Below are 17,636 nucleotides of genomic sequence, written 5' to 3'. Positions count from 1 at the left end.
CTGCAACTAAATCAAAGATAGTCGTCGCTAAAGATCAGTTTTAATAGCATTTTAAACACAGCCACTAAAACTAATAAGGGTTGCCGCTATACATTGGTTTTTTGTGGCAACTAAAACCGCCACTAAGTCAAATAAGAGTCGCCATTAAAACTTTGTTTTAGTGACAACACAAACCGCCACTAAAACTTAAAGTGATTTTAATTTTAGCATTTTGTGAGGAATGATATCTCGTCAATTCGAAGGTTCTTTTATTTATTAATGAAAAAAATTGTCTCGTCTATAAATTACTTTAGATCAAGGTATAGAAACAATAGCTTGTCTTGAATACATGTGCACTTCCTTTTTAGTTTTCAATGATGGAAGGATGTTAAATACACACTCACACGAAATTGGTAAAAGATGTAATAGAGCACATTAACATATCACAAAATCCAAATCTATTTCCAATAAAAACTTCATAATTTAAACAAATGTTTTTGAATACAAATATTGCACGAAATGCTAACAAGAAAATATGATGTTTGGGTTCATATATATTTCAGAACTCTTACAATGTTAGGGGATTAACCATGCTTTCCCCATAGATTTCTGCAGTATTGCATTCCTTAACAATAGTAGCGTGCTTGAATTTTTTAGTTGAACCATCAAATATCATGATCTTTCCGGGAATCAAGAGTAAAATGTCATCGTTATCTGACAGGTTGAGGTATATAGAAAATGTGAATATGGGTGAATCAAACCCATACAATATAGCATATTGAGGATATTCTATGGTGAACCGTTTCATCCATGATACATTAACTCTGCGATTTTTTAAAATCCATACATCAGAAGTCGTACCTGCCTTACAAGTATAGAGCACAGAAAGTTCACTATCGACAACTCCCAATTTTATATTAAAAACTTCTTCTCCACAAATGGGAAGCTCCAAGCTTCCCCATGTATCGCTTGCTACATCAAAATAAATGATGTTGCGCACATTGAAATCATGAATACCCGTAGATGTAGCCCAATAAATCTTCCCATTGATAAATTTACCTAAACGATTTAATACAAAGATTCCCTGAAGCTGGTCATGGAGTGTTGTCCAAGAATCAGTCCTCGAGCTATAAATATTGACAACAACCCTCAAGTTGGACAACTCATCATTGCATGAATTACCACAATGATCAATAAATAGGGCTTTATAATCGTTACATTTGTCATCGTATCCAAAACCATATTTGGTATAGCGAGAGGTACCCCACGACGACTTAAGCAATTTCTTAGACTTCCTAATGATGGGGTTCCATATATATGTATCCCCTCTGCGATTGAAAAGACAAATCAACCCATTGACAGAACCCACAAAGAAAGGCGGTGAACAAGGAGGATCCATGTGATATAGCTCTTGAGTGAGTTGTTTGTTAAACAGAGGAGGGAGCGAACAAAACCTGATATTTGCAAAGTAGCCTGGAATTAGAACTTTATGTTGTTTGTTTAATTTGAGGTGGATGTTCACAAAATCGGGGCTAGATATGAGTTGATGCCATGATTTTGACACACACATACATATCAAGAGAGACTTTGTGGGCAGCCTTAAGAGAATGTTTGTTATGATTTCATTTGGGAGTATCGAATCATGATTTGTAGTGAAAATGAAATGATACCACGAGAGAAGGAATTTGAATAGAACAGTCTGATGAATCCAATTCCGAAAAGCATGAAACGAAAACATTGTGAGGAAGTAGTAGAGCAGTGAAGTAGGATTTGGGTCTAAAATTGTGTTCTCTTAAAAATGTTTCTATCTCTCTCATATATTTATATCCATTCAAGAAAATAACATAAGAAAGAAATTCAACATGATCCAATTTTATTAATTGGTTTTCCTTAAAGAGAATTATGTATAAGGTATGAAATAGAGGGAGTATAGTAATTGTTTTTCCTTAAAAGATCATAAATAAGAAAAGACAATTTTATTAATTTGCTATTTATGCATCAATCCATATTGACATAATACATGAATATGTCATTTAGCGGCTCTCACTTATATATTAAAGGTGTCAGGATATCAAATAAAAGAAGAGACGGTTAAATGACCTAATACATGTAATATATATTTAGAACAATTTAAGTGTGATCTAATATTTGTTAAATATATTTAGAATAATTTTTAATGTGGTCTAATATTTATTTTATATATTTAGAATAATATTAAATGTGATTTAATATCTATTACATATATATTTAGAACAATTTTAAATGTGATCTAGCTAGTATCTATTATATATATTTAGAATAATTTTAAATGTGATCTAGTGTCTATTATGTATATTTTGAGCAATTTTTGATGTGATCTAGTGTATATTATATATATTTAGAATAATTTTAAATGTGATCTAGTGTCTAGTATATATATTTAGTATAATTTTAAATGTGATCTAGTATATATATATATATATATATATATATATATATAAAAAAAAACTTAAGTTAGTACAATAATGTCATTTAAAAAATTACTCTAAATTAAAATGTTATAAAATATTTATTTAATTGTATTTAGATAATGGAGTTACTGGACATGTATACATGGAAATAACATGGTTTCCTCAAATGTGGTACATCATTATTATATACTTGTACCTTTTTTTTTGGTTGGTAAAAATCAAGTTAGTTCTATTTAGGTGTTTTAATCATTTTTTAATATTATAAGTATCAAAGTCAGCAACTTCGATAATGTTAGATGTTATATTATCTTAATTAGTTTTACATAGTTCAACATTTCCTACTTCGTGAACTACCCCCTCCGTTCTTTTGTAGCTGTTACTATTTTCTTTTTAATAGTCAAACAATATAAACTTTAACTAACATTTTCATATGTAGTTTTCCATCATATTGATATAACAAAATTGCAATTTATAGTACTTTTTGTATAATTTTAAATATCTAAATTCTTGTTTCAAAATATCAAATTAGTGTAATCTAAATTAAAACTTTAAAATTTAGTCAAGTTGACTCTCAAAAAGCACAAATGATAACTAAAAGGAATAGTGGGAGTAATAACTAAAATTGTATTCAAATTAGATGATATTGTTGAGTTTGACTAAAAACATACTTAGTAGAATCATACGTAAAATTAGGCATGTACAAATTTTATAAAATAATTTTTTTTGAAAACGTTAATTTGAAGATGTAAAATTAGGCACGTACAAATTGTATGAAAAATAATACAAAATAAATGTGCTACGCACGTTTTCAAAGACTAGTATATATATATATATATATGTATGTATGTATGTATGTATATATATGTATGTATGTATGTATATATATATATATATGTATGTATGTATGTATGTATATATATATGTATGTATGTATGTATGTACGTATATATATGTATGTATGTATGTATGTATATATATGTATGTATGTATGTATGTGTGTATATATATGTATATATATATATTTGTATGTATGTATGTATGTGTATATATATATGTATATATGTATGTATGTATGTATGTATGTGTATATATATATATGTATATATGTATGTATGTATGTATATATATGTATGTATGTATGTATATATGTATGTATGTATATATTAGTGACTTGGGTGATTATAAAGATGTACATAGAAGAACTGAGTTTCATCTAAAGGAATTCTCTTAAGATGTGATATTGTGAGTGGTAAAAATAGTCTTTCTATCTCCATGAGGTAAGATTAAGTCTGAGTACATTTACTGAAAACTTATCTCTATACTTTTTTCAGCAATTAATAATTCAAACAAAAGCTTTTGAAACATGTACATTGCTCCAGATTTATTACTTTAGAATACAAATATTGCACGCGCGAATCTAGAAATGCTAACAAGAAAATATGATGTATGGATTCGTATATATTTTAAACTAAGCACAACTCTTAGAGGATATTGTCAGGGGATTAACAATGTTTTTTGCATAGATTTATGTAGTATTGCATTCCTTAACAATAGTAGTGTGTTTGAGCTTTCTAGTTGAACCATCAAATATCATGATTTTTTCGAGAATCAAGAATAAAATGTCACCCATATCTGACTGGTGCAAATATATAGAAAATGTGAATACGGGTGAATCAAACCCGTACAACACAACATATTGAGGGAATTTGATGGTGAACCGTTTCATCCATGATGCATTAACTCTACAATCTTTCAAAATCCAGAAATCGAAAATAGTATTCGGATAACAAGTACAGAGCACAGAAAGGTCACTTTCCACAACTACCAATTTGATATTAAAACTTTTTCTCCACAAATGCGAAGCTCCAAGCTTCCCCATGTCTCGTCTGCTACTCAAAAGAAATGATGTTGCGCACATTGAAATCATGAATACCCGTAGACGCAGTGCAATAAATCTTCCCATTGATAAATTTACCCAAATAATTTAATAGAAAGACTCCTTGAAGTTGGTCATGGAGTGTTTTCCAAGAATCAATTCTCGAACTGTAAATATTGACAACAACCCTCGTGTTGGAAAATTCACCATTGTCAAAATTACCACAATGATCAATAAATAGGGCTTTATAATAGTCTCGTGAGTCATCGTATCCAAAACCATATTTGGTATAGCAAGAGGTACCCCACGATGACTTGAGTAATTTCTTGCACTTCCTAATGGTGGGGTTTCAAATATATGTATCCATTCTCCGATTGAAAAGACAAATCAGTCCATTGGCAGAACCCACAAAGAAAGGTGGTAAACAGGGAGGATCCATGTAAAAATAGCTGTTGAGTGAGTTGTTGTTTGTTAAATGAAGGAGGGGTTGAGCAAAACTTGATACCTGGAAATAGAACTATATGATGTTTGCTTAATTTGAGATGGGTGTTCACAAAATCGGGGCTAGATATGAGTTGATGCCATGATTTTGACACACACATACATTTCAAGAGAGACTTTGTGGTCAACCTTAAGAGAATGTCTGTTATCATTTCATTTGGGAGTATCGAGTCATGATTTTTAGTTAAAAGAAAATGATGATTTGTAGTGAAAATGAAATGATACCATGAGAGAAGGAATCTGAATAGAACGGTCTGATGAATCCGATCCCGGAAAGTACGAAATGAAAACATGGTCAAATGTTTTTCTCTAAAGTGAGGAAGTAGCAGTGAAGTAGGATTTGGGTGTAAATGACTCTGTGTGACTCATATATTTATATTCCTTCAAGAAAATAAGATAAAAAAGAATTTAAAGAGATTGAATATATATTATGTATATATTTAGAATAATTTTAATCATGTAGAAATAGTATTAGTATTTTTCTATTTAAAGATACACCCTTGATCCCCACATATTCAAATGTGTAATGGATAATTTCATAAATAGCTTTAATGTATTTATATATCTTATCTCTAGTTAATTTGAATGTATGAAATAGTAGGAGTATATTTATTGTTTTACTTTAAAAAATCATAAATAATAAAAGGACAATTTTATTAATTTACTATTTATGCATCAATCCAAAGTAGCATAATACATAAATATGTCATTTAATTTGATCATCAAATATGGGGCTTCCTACGTCTAGAATAAGTAGAGTTGTCAATATGGGCTAGGCCCATTAGATCGGTCTGGCCTAACTCGTGATTTGATAAGATTGAGCTATGATTTTTGAAGCTCATTTAAGAAAAAGACTTTTTAGCTTGCCTGAATTAGTCTGTCTATTTGCAGGACTTGAGAAATATGGATAGGGTCGGCCCGTGGACCAATTAAAAATTAATTAAAAGTAAAAATAAAAATGGAGTATTAATAATAACATGAGTCTACCCTCAAAATTTGTTTAAAGTTTGAAGTATTATATTTCAATACAAATTATGTTTATAAAATATGTACTACATAGAATAAAAAATGCCTAAATTTCTAGGGAATCACTACATAGGTCATAACCTATGGACTATTATCATAGTTTTTGTGTTTTATTATGATCATTGTAAAACAATAAGGTTAATATTCCTATTTAACTATTTATGTTTTTACTTGAAATCAAATATACTATATAGATAATTTTATTTGTGTATTTGATTAACAAATAGTAACTCTAACCCATGTAATATTGTCTTGTCGATATTATGATAATATTTTTAAATTATAATTTAATTTAAAAACTAGAAAAAATATAGTTTGAAGAAAAGAGGGCTGGCTAGACAAAACCCGTAGCGGACACATTTATGGGCTGGACCGACCATTGTCTAGTCCACATAAAAAATGGATTTGCCCAGCGTGGCCCATCGAATTACAAAATCTATATGGATTAGCCCGAATGGGGCCCATATTGATAGCTCTAAGAATAAGTATGACTATATGTTAGATATTTTACCAAAAAATAAACTTCCAAATATCAATAATTAGATCTGCAACATTTCCATAATTGCTAAGTTTAATTGATACGGCTAATAATACTCTTTTCCCCTGAACAATCCACAAGTCGAAATCAATTATATGAATCTGCAATATCCATTTGCTTTAAATATCTAATTTTACGGGATAGAACTGCAAGTCTGATACTAAAGACAACAGACACGATGGAGAAAGAAAACGGATCATAAAAGGGCTTCTATGATCTGATGTCGATGAGTGTTCAACATTGGCTTCCACTTCCTGAAATTCAATAGTACAAAATAAGTTCTAAGCATATAGCACAATAGTGAATCATCAATTCTCAATTCACCAAAAATGAGTCCATCATGTATAGAAACACTACAATAGAGGACTACACGCAACGCATGTGTCTAGAAACTAGTGCAATATAAACTAAAAGTAGAATACTTACCGGGTATCATTAGGGGATTAACAATGCTTTCTGTGTAGTTTTCTGCAGGATTGCATCCCTCAACATCAGCAGTGTGCTCTAGTATTTTAGTTGAACCATCAAATATCATGATTAACCCCGGAAGCGAAAGTAAAATGTCACCCTTTTCTGATTTGCTAAGGTGTATAGAAAATGTGAAATATGATGAAGAAAACATAACTAGCATCGTATTTCGAGGATATTCCATAGTGAACAGTTTCATCCATGATACGCTGCAATCTTTCCAAATCCAGACATCAGAAGTCGCGGTACCTAGATAACATGTATACATCACAGAAAGGTCACTTCCCACAACTCCGAGTTTGAATTTAGAATTAACTTCTCCACAACTGGGAAGCTCCAAGCTTTCCCATATCTCATCAGCTACATCAAAAGAAATGATGTTGTACACATCATAATTACCAATACGAGCAGATGCAGCCCAATAAATTTTTCCTTTAACAAATTTACCCGAATGATTTAGTAGAAAGACGCCCTGAAGCTTGTCATAGAGTGTTGTCCAAGAATCAGTCCTCAAACTGTAAATGTTGATCACAGTCTTCATTTTGGACACATCATCATTGTATGAATTACGATAATAGTCCACAAATACAGCTTTATAATCATCACTAGACTCATCGTATCCAAAACCATATTTGTTATAGAAAGACGTGCCCAATTTGGGATAAAGTACTTTTTTTGACTTTTTAATGGTGGGATTCCATATAAATGTCTCCCTCGAATAATTGCACAGACAAATCAACCCATTAACAGAACCAACAAAGAAAACTTTTAAATTGGGAGAATCGATGAGAAGTAGCTCCTGAGCGAGTTGTTGTTTGTTAAAGATGGAAGTAAGAGAACAAAACTTGTATTTTCCATTGATACCTGGAAACAGTACTAGTTGATCGGTTTTTAATTTGAGATGCGTCTTCACGAAATCAGGGCTAGAGATTAGTTGATGCCACGATTTAGAAACGGACTTACATTTCAAGAGAGACTTCAGGGGCAGCCGTAAGAGTATGTCTGTAAGGATGTCATTCGGGATTATGATTTCAGTAGTCGTAGAAAGTGAAGTGAAAATGAAATCATACCCTGAAATGAATTTGAGCAAAACGGTGTGAATCACCCGATGAATCCAATCACAAAAAGAAAGAAAAGAAAACATGGTTGGATGTTTTCTTTTTTGTGAAGTGAAACAGACAGTGAATAGTTGAAGCAGAGCAATTAAGTGTATAAAAAAAATTGTTACATATTTTCTTTGTGCAAATTAATGAAGTTTGACAATAACTTTTGTTTTTTAATACTGTATTTATTATAAATTTTACTATACTCTCTGTTTTTAATTCTAAAATTGACCAGTATTTTGTTCTGATTTTTTTTTTGAACTATTTTAAAAAATGAATACTTTTGAACTCTGTCAATATTTATATAAAATCCTCTCATGCTATGAGACTCAATCATGGCTTTAACTAATTTCATAAGCCATGATCCCTCAACTTCAACACTGCGCTTCAGTCGTCTGGTTGAACAATACATCATGATGCTTGATCGAAGAAAATGCAAAATTTCACCATTATTTTGTCCAAGATACATTAACTCCGCAATGCTTCATAATCCACACATCAGAGGTAGTAATAGTAATACCTAGAGTAAAAGCACAAAGCAGAGAAAGATCACTTCCAACATTGGCTTATTAGCTATCGAGTTTTAAATATACTAATTTGTTAGCCAGACAATAAAATATCGATTGGATCGATAACAAATTAACAATTATCGAATGATTATTGCACGCACCTTATAAAACAATAAAAAATAACTTCTTTTCATTGTGTTAAATTTATGCAATGAGCCATTAGAAGGGAAAATAATACCATTATATTGGCATGATTTCATACAAGAGTATATATTTCTTCAAAATGATGTTACTTAATCCTCATTGATATGCATATGGTATATTTTATATACCGACAAGGTATCATAGAATATTGATTCATTCATTAAAATGATACTCATAAGTCCTCTATGATACCATGGTATGTATCACAGATAACTGGTTCATCCCTTAAAAAACTAAAAAAGGGTTTAGAATATTCTTAAACTATATGAAATGAAAAAAAAATGTCTTTCATTTATAATTGGTCTAAAAATATTTTTGTCATCAATATTTTAGTCCAAAAATGCATGTCAGTATCCTCCTTATAAGGCACATGTCAGTATACGCCTTCCTACCAACAATTTTAATGATATCCATCCTTCTATCCAAATGTTGTCCTTTTGATTTGATCCTAAATTTTGTTGTCCTTCTGAAATTTTTGCTCAATATTTTTGCCCTTCTGGCTCTAGACTCTAATATTGTTACCTTAGCAAGAAAAATAACAATGTCCAGAATAAGTATCACTTAGAATTTCAAGACAAAAAACATTATGTTTTTTCAACTATAACGTTTTTTGTACTCCATCTTTTTAATAGTGTTTAATTTTGGGATAATGCACAATTACCCCCTCAATCAATGCCCGAAATCTCAGAGACACACTTATACTATACTAAGGTCCTATTACCTCTTGAACTTATTTTATTAATAATTTCTACCCCTTTTCGGCCTACGTGGCACTATCTTGTGGGCCCAACGATGATTGACTTTTTTATTCAAGCTAGTGTCACGTAGGCCGAAAAAGGGTAGAAAATTACTTATAAAATAAGTTCAGGGGGGTAATAGGACCTTAGTATAGTATAAGTGTGTCATTGGAATTTCGGACATAGATTGAGCGAATAATTGTGCATTTTCCCTTTAATTTTCAAAAAAGATTTATTAAAAACAGATAGTCTAGTAAACTACACATTATATATTTATTTTTTAGAGGACCTGATTTTTCCTAACGTAACACTTATTTTAAATTGAAAATTACTACTTAGATAACATAATCTAGAAAACCCTTATATATCTATATGAAAATTATGTAATTACACTACTTAAGATAACATAATCTTTAAAAATCTATATCATTTGAATCAATGACAAAAAAAAATCCTTCTCTCTCTTAATATTTAGTATACATCATTTCACCTTTATCAGATACATTATAACTTTATTTCTATACAATGTATCTAGTACAAATCTTATTTTTAACACCTAACCTCGATTATTTCAAATTTAAATCAGTATAAATTTGATTTTATAGTTATGTATCTAATATTTAACTCATGTATCATTTTTTACGTAACAATGTATCATAAGGATATAATTAAGGAAAATTGTACATAATAGCAAACATTTAAATTAAAATAAATCCTATAGCTACTGTTTGAAACATTTGTACTCCGTAGCAAATTTGCACAAATTTTGCCATTTGGTTCGGACCCACTCATCAAGCAGAAGATTTATTTTTATTCAAATTCATTCCCTATCTTTTCTCTCCCATTTTCTTTAGTTATCCCTAAAATTTCTTCCCAAATCAATTATTTTGAATTGGTTGTGGCCCACCCTCTATCTTAATACAAATCTATTAGCTATTTTTACTCTTCCAATTTCTTTCAATTTTTCCTAAAATCTCTCTCCAAATTCGATTTTCCTTAAATAATTATATATCTTTATACAAACACAAATGTATAAAATGCGTTTGTGTTTGTATAAAGTAAGAGAAAATTGTATAAATACATATATTTTTGGTTAGCTTTTGCCTTTCTCTCTTTCTTGTTTTATACAAATTTAAATTGTATATAGTTTCTCTCTTTTTCGTTTTATACAATTCGATTCAATTGTATATTTTCTGCCCAAATCTCTTTTGTCTCTCTCTTCCTCATTTTATACAAATTCAAATTGCATATAATCGTTATATACACTTATAATTACACATACAATTCATCTTATACACTTCGTTTTATACAATTATTTACCCAAGTCTCTTTCTGTTTCTCGTTTTATACTATTCACTTTAATTGTATATGTATAGCGAATTATACATTTATATGTTTGCTATGTAGTGCAATTATGCAAACTTTGCTATAGCATATAAATATAAATTTTATGTTTGCTATATGTGAAAGTTGCCCTATAATTAAAGCTCAAATTGTTAGAATTTTTGTACTTTATACTATATTTATTTCAATTTATCATTCCAGTTCATATACTCCACATAATTTCATCCAAACACACTTCATCATCTAGTCATTTGATTTAATATATCAAAAAAGTCTTTTTGTAAGTTTCTTGGTAGCATCTTTTTGTATACTAGTTTTGACTCCTCTTAAAATCTAGAACCTAATTAAATTCCACAAAAAAGGGTCGCTATGTATCTATGGATCAGTTTGGTATTTTAATCATTATTGGTCGGTATTTTTATGGACTTTGTAATGTGAAACCATTATTATTCATTAAAAATAATAATGAAAAAATGAAGAGTAAAAAGGAACTTTCATTGGTGCATGGACGGTCATAGTGGATAAGTCTAAATGTGTTTATTAGAATTCAATAATTTTGGATTAATTATAAATTAGTAAATAAAATGTTATCTCAAAACTCAAGTTTAAATTCGTAAAATTTAAATCACATGCAATTGAATAAACTTAGATTGTTACCAAAAAGTTTAGACAAGGATCATATTTTAGCTTAGTTTGGATGGTTGTTACTTATTTGTGTATTGATAATTACAATTTGTAGCTATATGTTATAGGGAGGAGAGAGGCGAGCGAGACTGGGAAAGAGAAGAGAGAGATGAGAGAGAGGGCAAAAAGCGTGAGAGAGGTGAATTGTATATGTATATTGGTTAGATAATTGTATATTATACATATGTATTTGTATATATGGCAAGCAAGATTGGGAGAGGGAAGAGAGAGGTGAGCGAGAAAGGGCAAAGAATTGGAGAGAGGTGAATTGTATATGTATATTGATTAAAATTGTATATTATACATATGCATTTGTATAAAAAAACAAGTGAGATTTGGAAAGAGAGGAGAGAGGCGAGCGAGATTGAGATAGGCGAGTGAGAGAGGTCAAAGAGTGAGAAAGGGGTGAATTGTATATGTATATTGATTAAATAATTGTATATTATACATATGTATTTGTATATTCTGGCGAATTATACATATACAAATGTAGCTAATTATACAAAATTGAAGTCATCCCACATAATTAATGTATAATATTAGTCGTGAGTAGTATAAGTTTATTTAACCGCAAAATTTTCCCAAAAAGATTTGATACTTTAGGTATAATTGTTTTGATTATTGTAAAACCTTTTTTAATTTTGTTGTATAATATTGTTTAATTATTTTTTATGTAATGAAAAAAGGGAAAATGCATAAGTATATGCTCGAAATTTCAGAGACACACTTATATTATACTAATTAAGATTCTATTATCCCAAACTTATTTTATAAATAACTTTCTACCTCTTTTCGGCCTACGCTATACTATTAACTAGATAACTTGAAAAAATTATCAATGCACACTGGACCCAGAAGATAGTGATCGGTAGGCCGAAAAGAGGTTATACATTATTTATAAAGTTTGTAAGTAACATGATCTTAATATAGTATAAGTGTGTCTGAGATTTTGAACTTAGGTTGGAGTTAGTTTGGAAAAAAACATGTAATAATCACTTTTTTAGTCAATTAATTTCCATTAAATTTAAAATACACTCAAAATTCGAATGGTGTCATTTGTAACAACTAACCACCATTCAAAAAAGCTGTTAGCTGCTCTCCTTCTTCCCCTTCCCGCAAATTCAAGAAACATGTTTTCCGGCGAATATTTGTCTTCAACAAAGCATCACCCGCTCAAATTTTTGCAGCGAATCGAAGACGAATGGGGTAGTTACATGCCGGAGACTATAAAGGAACGAGTTTATTTACTCAAAACAGAGTTCAAATTCATGGATATGTTTCTCAGTATTCAGAGCTTCACTGATAAACCAAACATGCTAACTGTCACTCAGAAAGTTCACGCTCTGTTTCAAGATTCCGCATTTGATGTATCAAAAATATATCAAAATCTCAATCGTCTTACTTCCCTGCTGCAGAACAAAATTCGGGTGACTAAGATGGAAATCGGAGCTAATTACTCCTTCTTCTCCGAGATTTCGTTGCAACAACTTTCGGAAAAGAGTGGGGTTGATAATTCCGAGTTTGTAATGAAATTCATCAATGGTGTTGTAGAGAATGTTAGCGAGTTAGCAGAGATGGATGATCTCTGTTCTCGCGAAATACAGGAGGTTTTAAAAGAGCTGAAGTTGTTGAAGAGTCTTGTAGGATTTTTATCAAACAGGTGGTATGCAGAGCCTCAGAGCGTACGTACTTTCTTCGGTCATGTTCTATTTGTGGCTGGTTCTGCAGCAATGGTTGTCTGGTTGTACATTCCAAGCTATGACAATAACAGAGATCAGGATTTGGTTCCTGGTGAGATGAATTTCTTGCTTTCTTATCTCGTGCGGATGAGGATTAAGCCTGTTAATCCGTGCATCCGCAAAATCTATGTTGACGTACTACAAGCTTTGAAATGGACAATGCAATCCGAATTGTCTCTGAATATCCAAAATGTGTATGTAGCTGAGATTGAAGCTGGCTTCATAGAGATTCTCATACACAACTTGGAGGAGATACGGAGTATTAGTACTCTCAGTCGGATAGAGTTTTTGAATCATCTAATGGCAACCCTTGTGGAGATGCTCAAATTCTTGAGAGCCAGTCTGATCCATTTGCCAAAATTGGGTCTTGAATTTCATCTTAAAGATATTGATACTATCAGCATTGATGTGGGACTTCTCGTTTACTCGTTATATGATAGAGAGGAGCAGGATGAGGAAGTGAACCAAACACTATTTCGTGATATGCCCAAAAGCATTCAGCATATCAAGGAAGTGATCTTCCTCGTGAGTCGAAAGGCATTTCAATCTAATTTGCCTAGGGTCCATGGACTAGGCTGTGTTGATTTCCTTCTGAATAACTTGAAGGAGTTCCAAGACCGTTATTCAGATTCACAGTATTCTTTTGTTAAGAGCCAACTTCAAGTTATTCAGAAGGAACTCGAGGGCTTACAACCTTTTCTCAAGGATGTGGCGGAAGAGTGGTACAATAAGCATGAAAGGCTCCACCATTGTGCAGCACTACTGAATGGCAAAGCTTATGAGGTGGAATATATAGTTGATTCTTTTATTAAAAAAGAAGTTCCCGAATGGTGTCTTGTTCGTTGGCTCTTCGACATCATAAAGGAAGTTATACTTATCAAGGAAGAGGTCACAAAGATTCGGAAAAAGGAACTTTTGAAGTTTGACTTTGTATTAAATGATACCTTGGATACCACCCCTGCTCATATATCATCAGAATCGATTAACACTCCAAGGATAACCGATGAAGAAGTTGTTGGTTTTGAAGATGTTATGGAAAAACTAAGAGAACAACTAATAAGAGGAACCAAACAGCTAGATGTTATCTCAGTTGTTGGAATGCCTGGATTAGGCAAGACAACTGTGGCCAACAAACTATATTCTGACGAGCTAGTTGTCTCACGATTTGATATCCGTGCAAAATGTTGTGTATCCCAAGCATATTCGCGTAGGAGTGTGTTACTTTCCATTCTACGTGATGCCATTGGTGAGTCTCCAACCCTTACTAAATTGCCTACGGATGTATTAGCAGATCAGCTTCGCAAAACTTTATTGTGGAAAAGATATCTCATCCTTGTTGATGACATATGGGAAGCTAGTGTTTGGGATGATTTAAGATGTTGTTTCCATGATTCCAATAATGGAAGTAGAATTATCCTAACAACACAACATGCTGATGTTGCTGAAAATGCTAAATCTGTTAGTGATCCCCTTCATCTTCGTATTCTTAATGATGACGAGAGTTGGAAGCTACTAAAACAGAAAGTGTTTGGTGAAGAAAGCTGCTTCATGCTCCTTTCAAATGTTGGACAAGAAATAGCAAACAAGTGTAGGGGGCTGCCTCTTTCAATTGTTTTGGTGGCTGGTATGCTAACAAAGATGGAGAAGAGTGAAAAATGCTGGAAACAAGTGGCTAAGAATTTATGTACTAATGTTCTCAGCAACTCGAAGGCCATCATAGAGCAAAGTTATCAGAATTTACCTTATCATCTAAAGCCTTGCTTTCTTTATTTTGGAGTATTTTTGGAGGACAAAGAAATCAACATTTCAATCTTGACATGGTTATGGATTTCAGAAGGATTTATAAAAAGTTGTGATGACAAGAGTCTGGAGGATATAGCAGAAGGCTACTTGGAGAATCTTATTGGAAGAAATCTAGTTATGGTTGCTAAATGGGGTTCCGGCGGTAAGGTCAAAACATGCCGTATTCATGACCTGTTGCTTTATTTCTGCAAGGAAATAGCCAGGGAGAAGAATCTTCTACTGTGGATGAGACGGTAAAACATTATTCAGTGTTAAAATTATTTGATCAGTTCATCAAGTAATCTTGAAAGTTAATAGTTTCACGAATTTCTATATTTACAGGGACCAAAATGTCAATACGTCTTCCTCTATTTACTCTCACAAGCAGCTTGTTCAACGTCGCATGTCCATCAATTCTCAAGTGGTTGATCTTGTGAAATGGAGTTCACTTGTTGGCACTGTACGTTGCAGGGAAGATAGAAACAAAGGTTCCTTTTCAATTGTCCAATTCTCTCACATTTACTTCAGATTTCTGAAAGTTTTGAATTTGGAGCTCATTGTAATTGATTCTTTCCCAACTGAGCTAGTTTACTTGAGGTATTTTGCTGCACGAACTTCTCAGAAGTCAATCACATCGTCCATAGTCAATCTTCGAAACCTTGAAACTTTGATAGTCAAACCGATGGGAGGAAAATTAATATTGCCACTTACACTTTTGAAGATGGTTAAATTGAGACATCTGCAGATATATAGCAAAGCTCATTTTTCCACTTTAAATGCTGCAGATGAATTGCTTGAGAACTCAAAATTCGACAATTTGATAACTCTTTCCTCTCCAACTTTTTGTTGTGTGAGGGATGCAGAATTGATGTTGAGAACACCTAACCTTCGAAAACTGAGATGCTCATTTGTTGGTTGGGGTTATCCTTCTCATGTAATGAGCTCCCTAACACGGCTTGAAACACTCAGTATTAAAATGGATTCTTGCGGAAGTTCTCCATCCAACTTTCCACCAAATCTCAAAAAATTGACTTTGTCGAACTTTACCATGCATTGGCTGCAATCAAGCATTGCAATGCTTCCAAACCTTCAGGTACTCAAGCTGGTAGCAGTATTTTTCTCAAAGGCCGAATGGGAAGTGACGAGTGACAAGTTCCATCAACTCAAAGTTTTGAAAGTAGTTGATTGTCCTTGTTTTAAAAAATGGAATGTCTCTGACAATGCTTTTCCTTGCCTTGAACACTTGGTATTGAGAAGATGTCGATATCTTGAGGCAATCCCTTCTCGCTTTGGAGACATCACATCTCTAATATCCATTGAGGTAAAGTCATGCAAAGAATCGCTTGTCGAGTCAGCCATGGTCATCAGGGAATCACAAGTTGAAGAGATGCAGAATTATGACTTCAAAGTCTTCATCAACAAGTAGAAATATCTTGCCCCATTCCTCAAACACTATCTTGAGTTTGGTATCAGGTTGATTTCAATCCAATGAAAACTGAAGTTTGACATATTTCATTGCATACTTTCCTATAGTTTATTCGTTTTGACACCTTGACTAAAGATTAAATCTTCATCATTTTGTGGGACTCATTTGCCACTCTTCTTTTCTTTTTGGACCTTTTGACTAACGTTTACTCATTTATTCTTGAGTCTCTACCATGAGATGTAACTGAAAAAAGATGCTCTCAGCATTCAGCTGTACTATGTGTGTGTGTAAGGCTCTTGCTAATTAGCAGTTAACAACAGTGAGGATGCATTTTCGACTCTTATATCACTACTAAAAAAAGGCCAAAAAGAGAACTAGAAAAGAGACCTCACGAGATCTCTTTTCGAAAAAAAGAGACCTAAAAAGAGACCTCAACGCTAGGCGGTAAAATGCAGGTCACTTTTTTACAGACACCTCATGAGATCGCCAAACGGAGACCTCACGAGGTCACCAACAAATAATCTGATTTTTTACAAAAAAGAGACCTCACGAGGTCACTATTGTATTATTTAATTCAATTTTATATTTTTTATATAGAGACCTCAAGACGTCACAATTTTATAATATTATTTAATTTTATATTTTAATTAAGAGACCTCGCTAAGATATTATTTAATTTAATTTTATATTATTTTAAAGTAGAGACCTCAAGAGACCCCATTAGGTCGCTAAGATATTATTTAATTTAATTTTATATTATTTTAAAGTAGAGACCTCATGAGGTCTCTTCTCTACATTTATATTTGGAGACCTCACGAGGTCTCCATTATGATATTTACGAAAAATATAATGCAGAAAAGAGGTCTCCATGAGGTCTCTTTTCTGCATTTATAAAATGTTAATTAGAGACCTGATGAGTTCTCCATTTTGAAATAGCTGAAAAAATTAATACAAAAGGGAGACCTCATGAGGTCTCTCTTCTGCATTTATAAAATAGAAAATGGTAAATAGAGACCTCATGAGGTCTCTAATGTGAAATATCTGGAAAAATTAATGCAAAAAAGAGACCTCATGAGGTCTCTATTATGAAATATCTGGAAAATTAATGCAAAATAGAGACCTCATGAGGTCTCTTTTTCTGGAAAAAAACTGGCAGAAAATTATTATTTCTGCGGCTTCTCATTACCTGTCATTTTAATTCAGTACCCAAATCAAACTCAAAAGCTTCAAAAACTCAATTGAAGCAATACATTTACTAAATATTCTCTTA

At 32.0% G+C, this 17,636-nt stretch overlaps 3 protein-coding genes and 1 pseudogene across 3 annotated transcripts; 1 reads left to right on the top strand and 3 right to left on the bottom strand.

Moving 5' to 3' along the window:
- Positions 1-547: 547 nt before the first annotated feature.
- On the bottom strand, positions 548-1,378 carry LOC101259155 (F-box/kelch-repeat protein At3g23880-like). The gene is made up of 2 exons (XM_069297646.1): positions 1,039-1,378; positions 548-951 (listed from the first exon to the last, which is right to left on the bottom strand). The coding sequence occupies exons 1-2, from the start codon at positions 1,376-1,378 to the stop codon at positions 548-550; spliced, it is 744 nt and encodes a 247-aa protein (XP_069153747.1).
- Positions 1,379-3,954: 2,576 nt separating this feature from the next.
- Positions 3,955-4,744, bottom strand: LOC101258860 (F-box protein CPR1-like; annotated as a pseudogene).
- A 1,593-nt stretch (positions 4,745-6,337) lies between these two features.
- LOC101258560 (F-box/kelch-repeat protein At3g23880-like) lies at positions 6,338-8,039 on the bottom strand. Its single transcript, XM_004239334.4, has 2 exons — positions 6,797-8,039; positions 6,338-6,624 (listed from the first exon to the last, which is right to left on the bottom strand). The coding sequence occupies exons 1-2, from the start codon at positions 7,980-7,982 to the stop codon at positions 6,605-6,607; spliced, it is 1,206 nt and encodes a 401-aa protein (XP_004239382.1). The 5' UTR covers positions 7,983-8,039; the 3' UTR covers positions 6,338-6,604.
- A 4,426-nt stretch (positions 8,040-12,465) lies between these two features.
- LOC101263412 (putative late blight resistance protein homolog R1B-23) lies at positions 12,466-16,516 on the top strand. Its single transcript, XM_019213772.3, has 2 exons — positions 12,466-15,194; positions 15,283-16,516. Exons 1-2 carry the CDS (start codon positions 12,466-12,468, stop codon positions 16,364-16,366), a joined length of 3,813 nt encoding a protein of 1,270 aa, XP_019069317.2. The 3' UTR covers positions 16,367-16,516.
- The last annotated feature ends 1,120 nt before the right edge of the window (positions 16,517-17,636 follow it).

The sequence above is a fragment of the Solanum lycopersicum genome, chromosome 5 (assembly GCF_036512215.1).
Source record: "Solanum lycopersicum chromosome 5, SLM_r2.1".
NCBI lineage: Eukaryota > Viridiplantae > Streptophyta > Magnoliopsida > Solanales > Solanaceae > Solanum > Solanum lycopersicum.
This window is presented reverse-complemented; position numbering and strand designations above follow the sequence as displayed.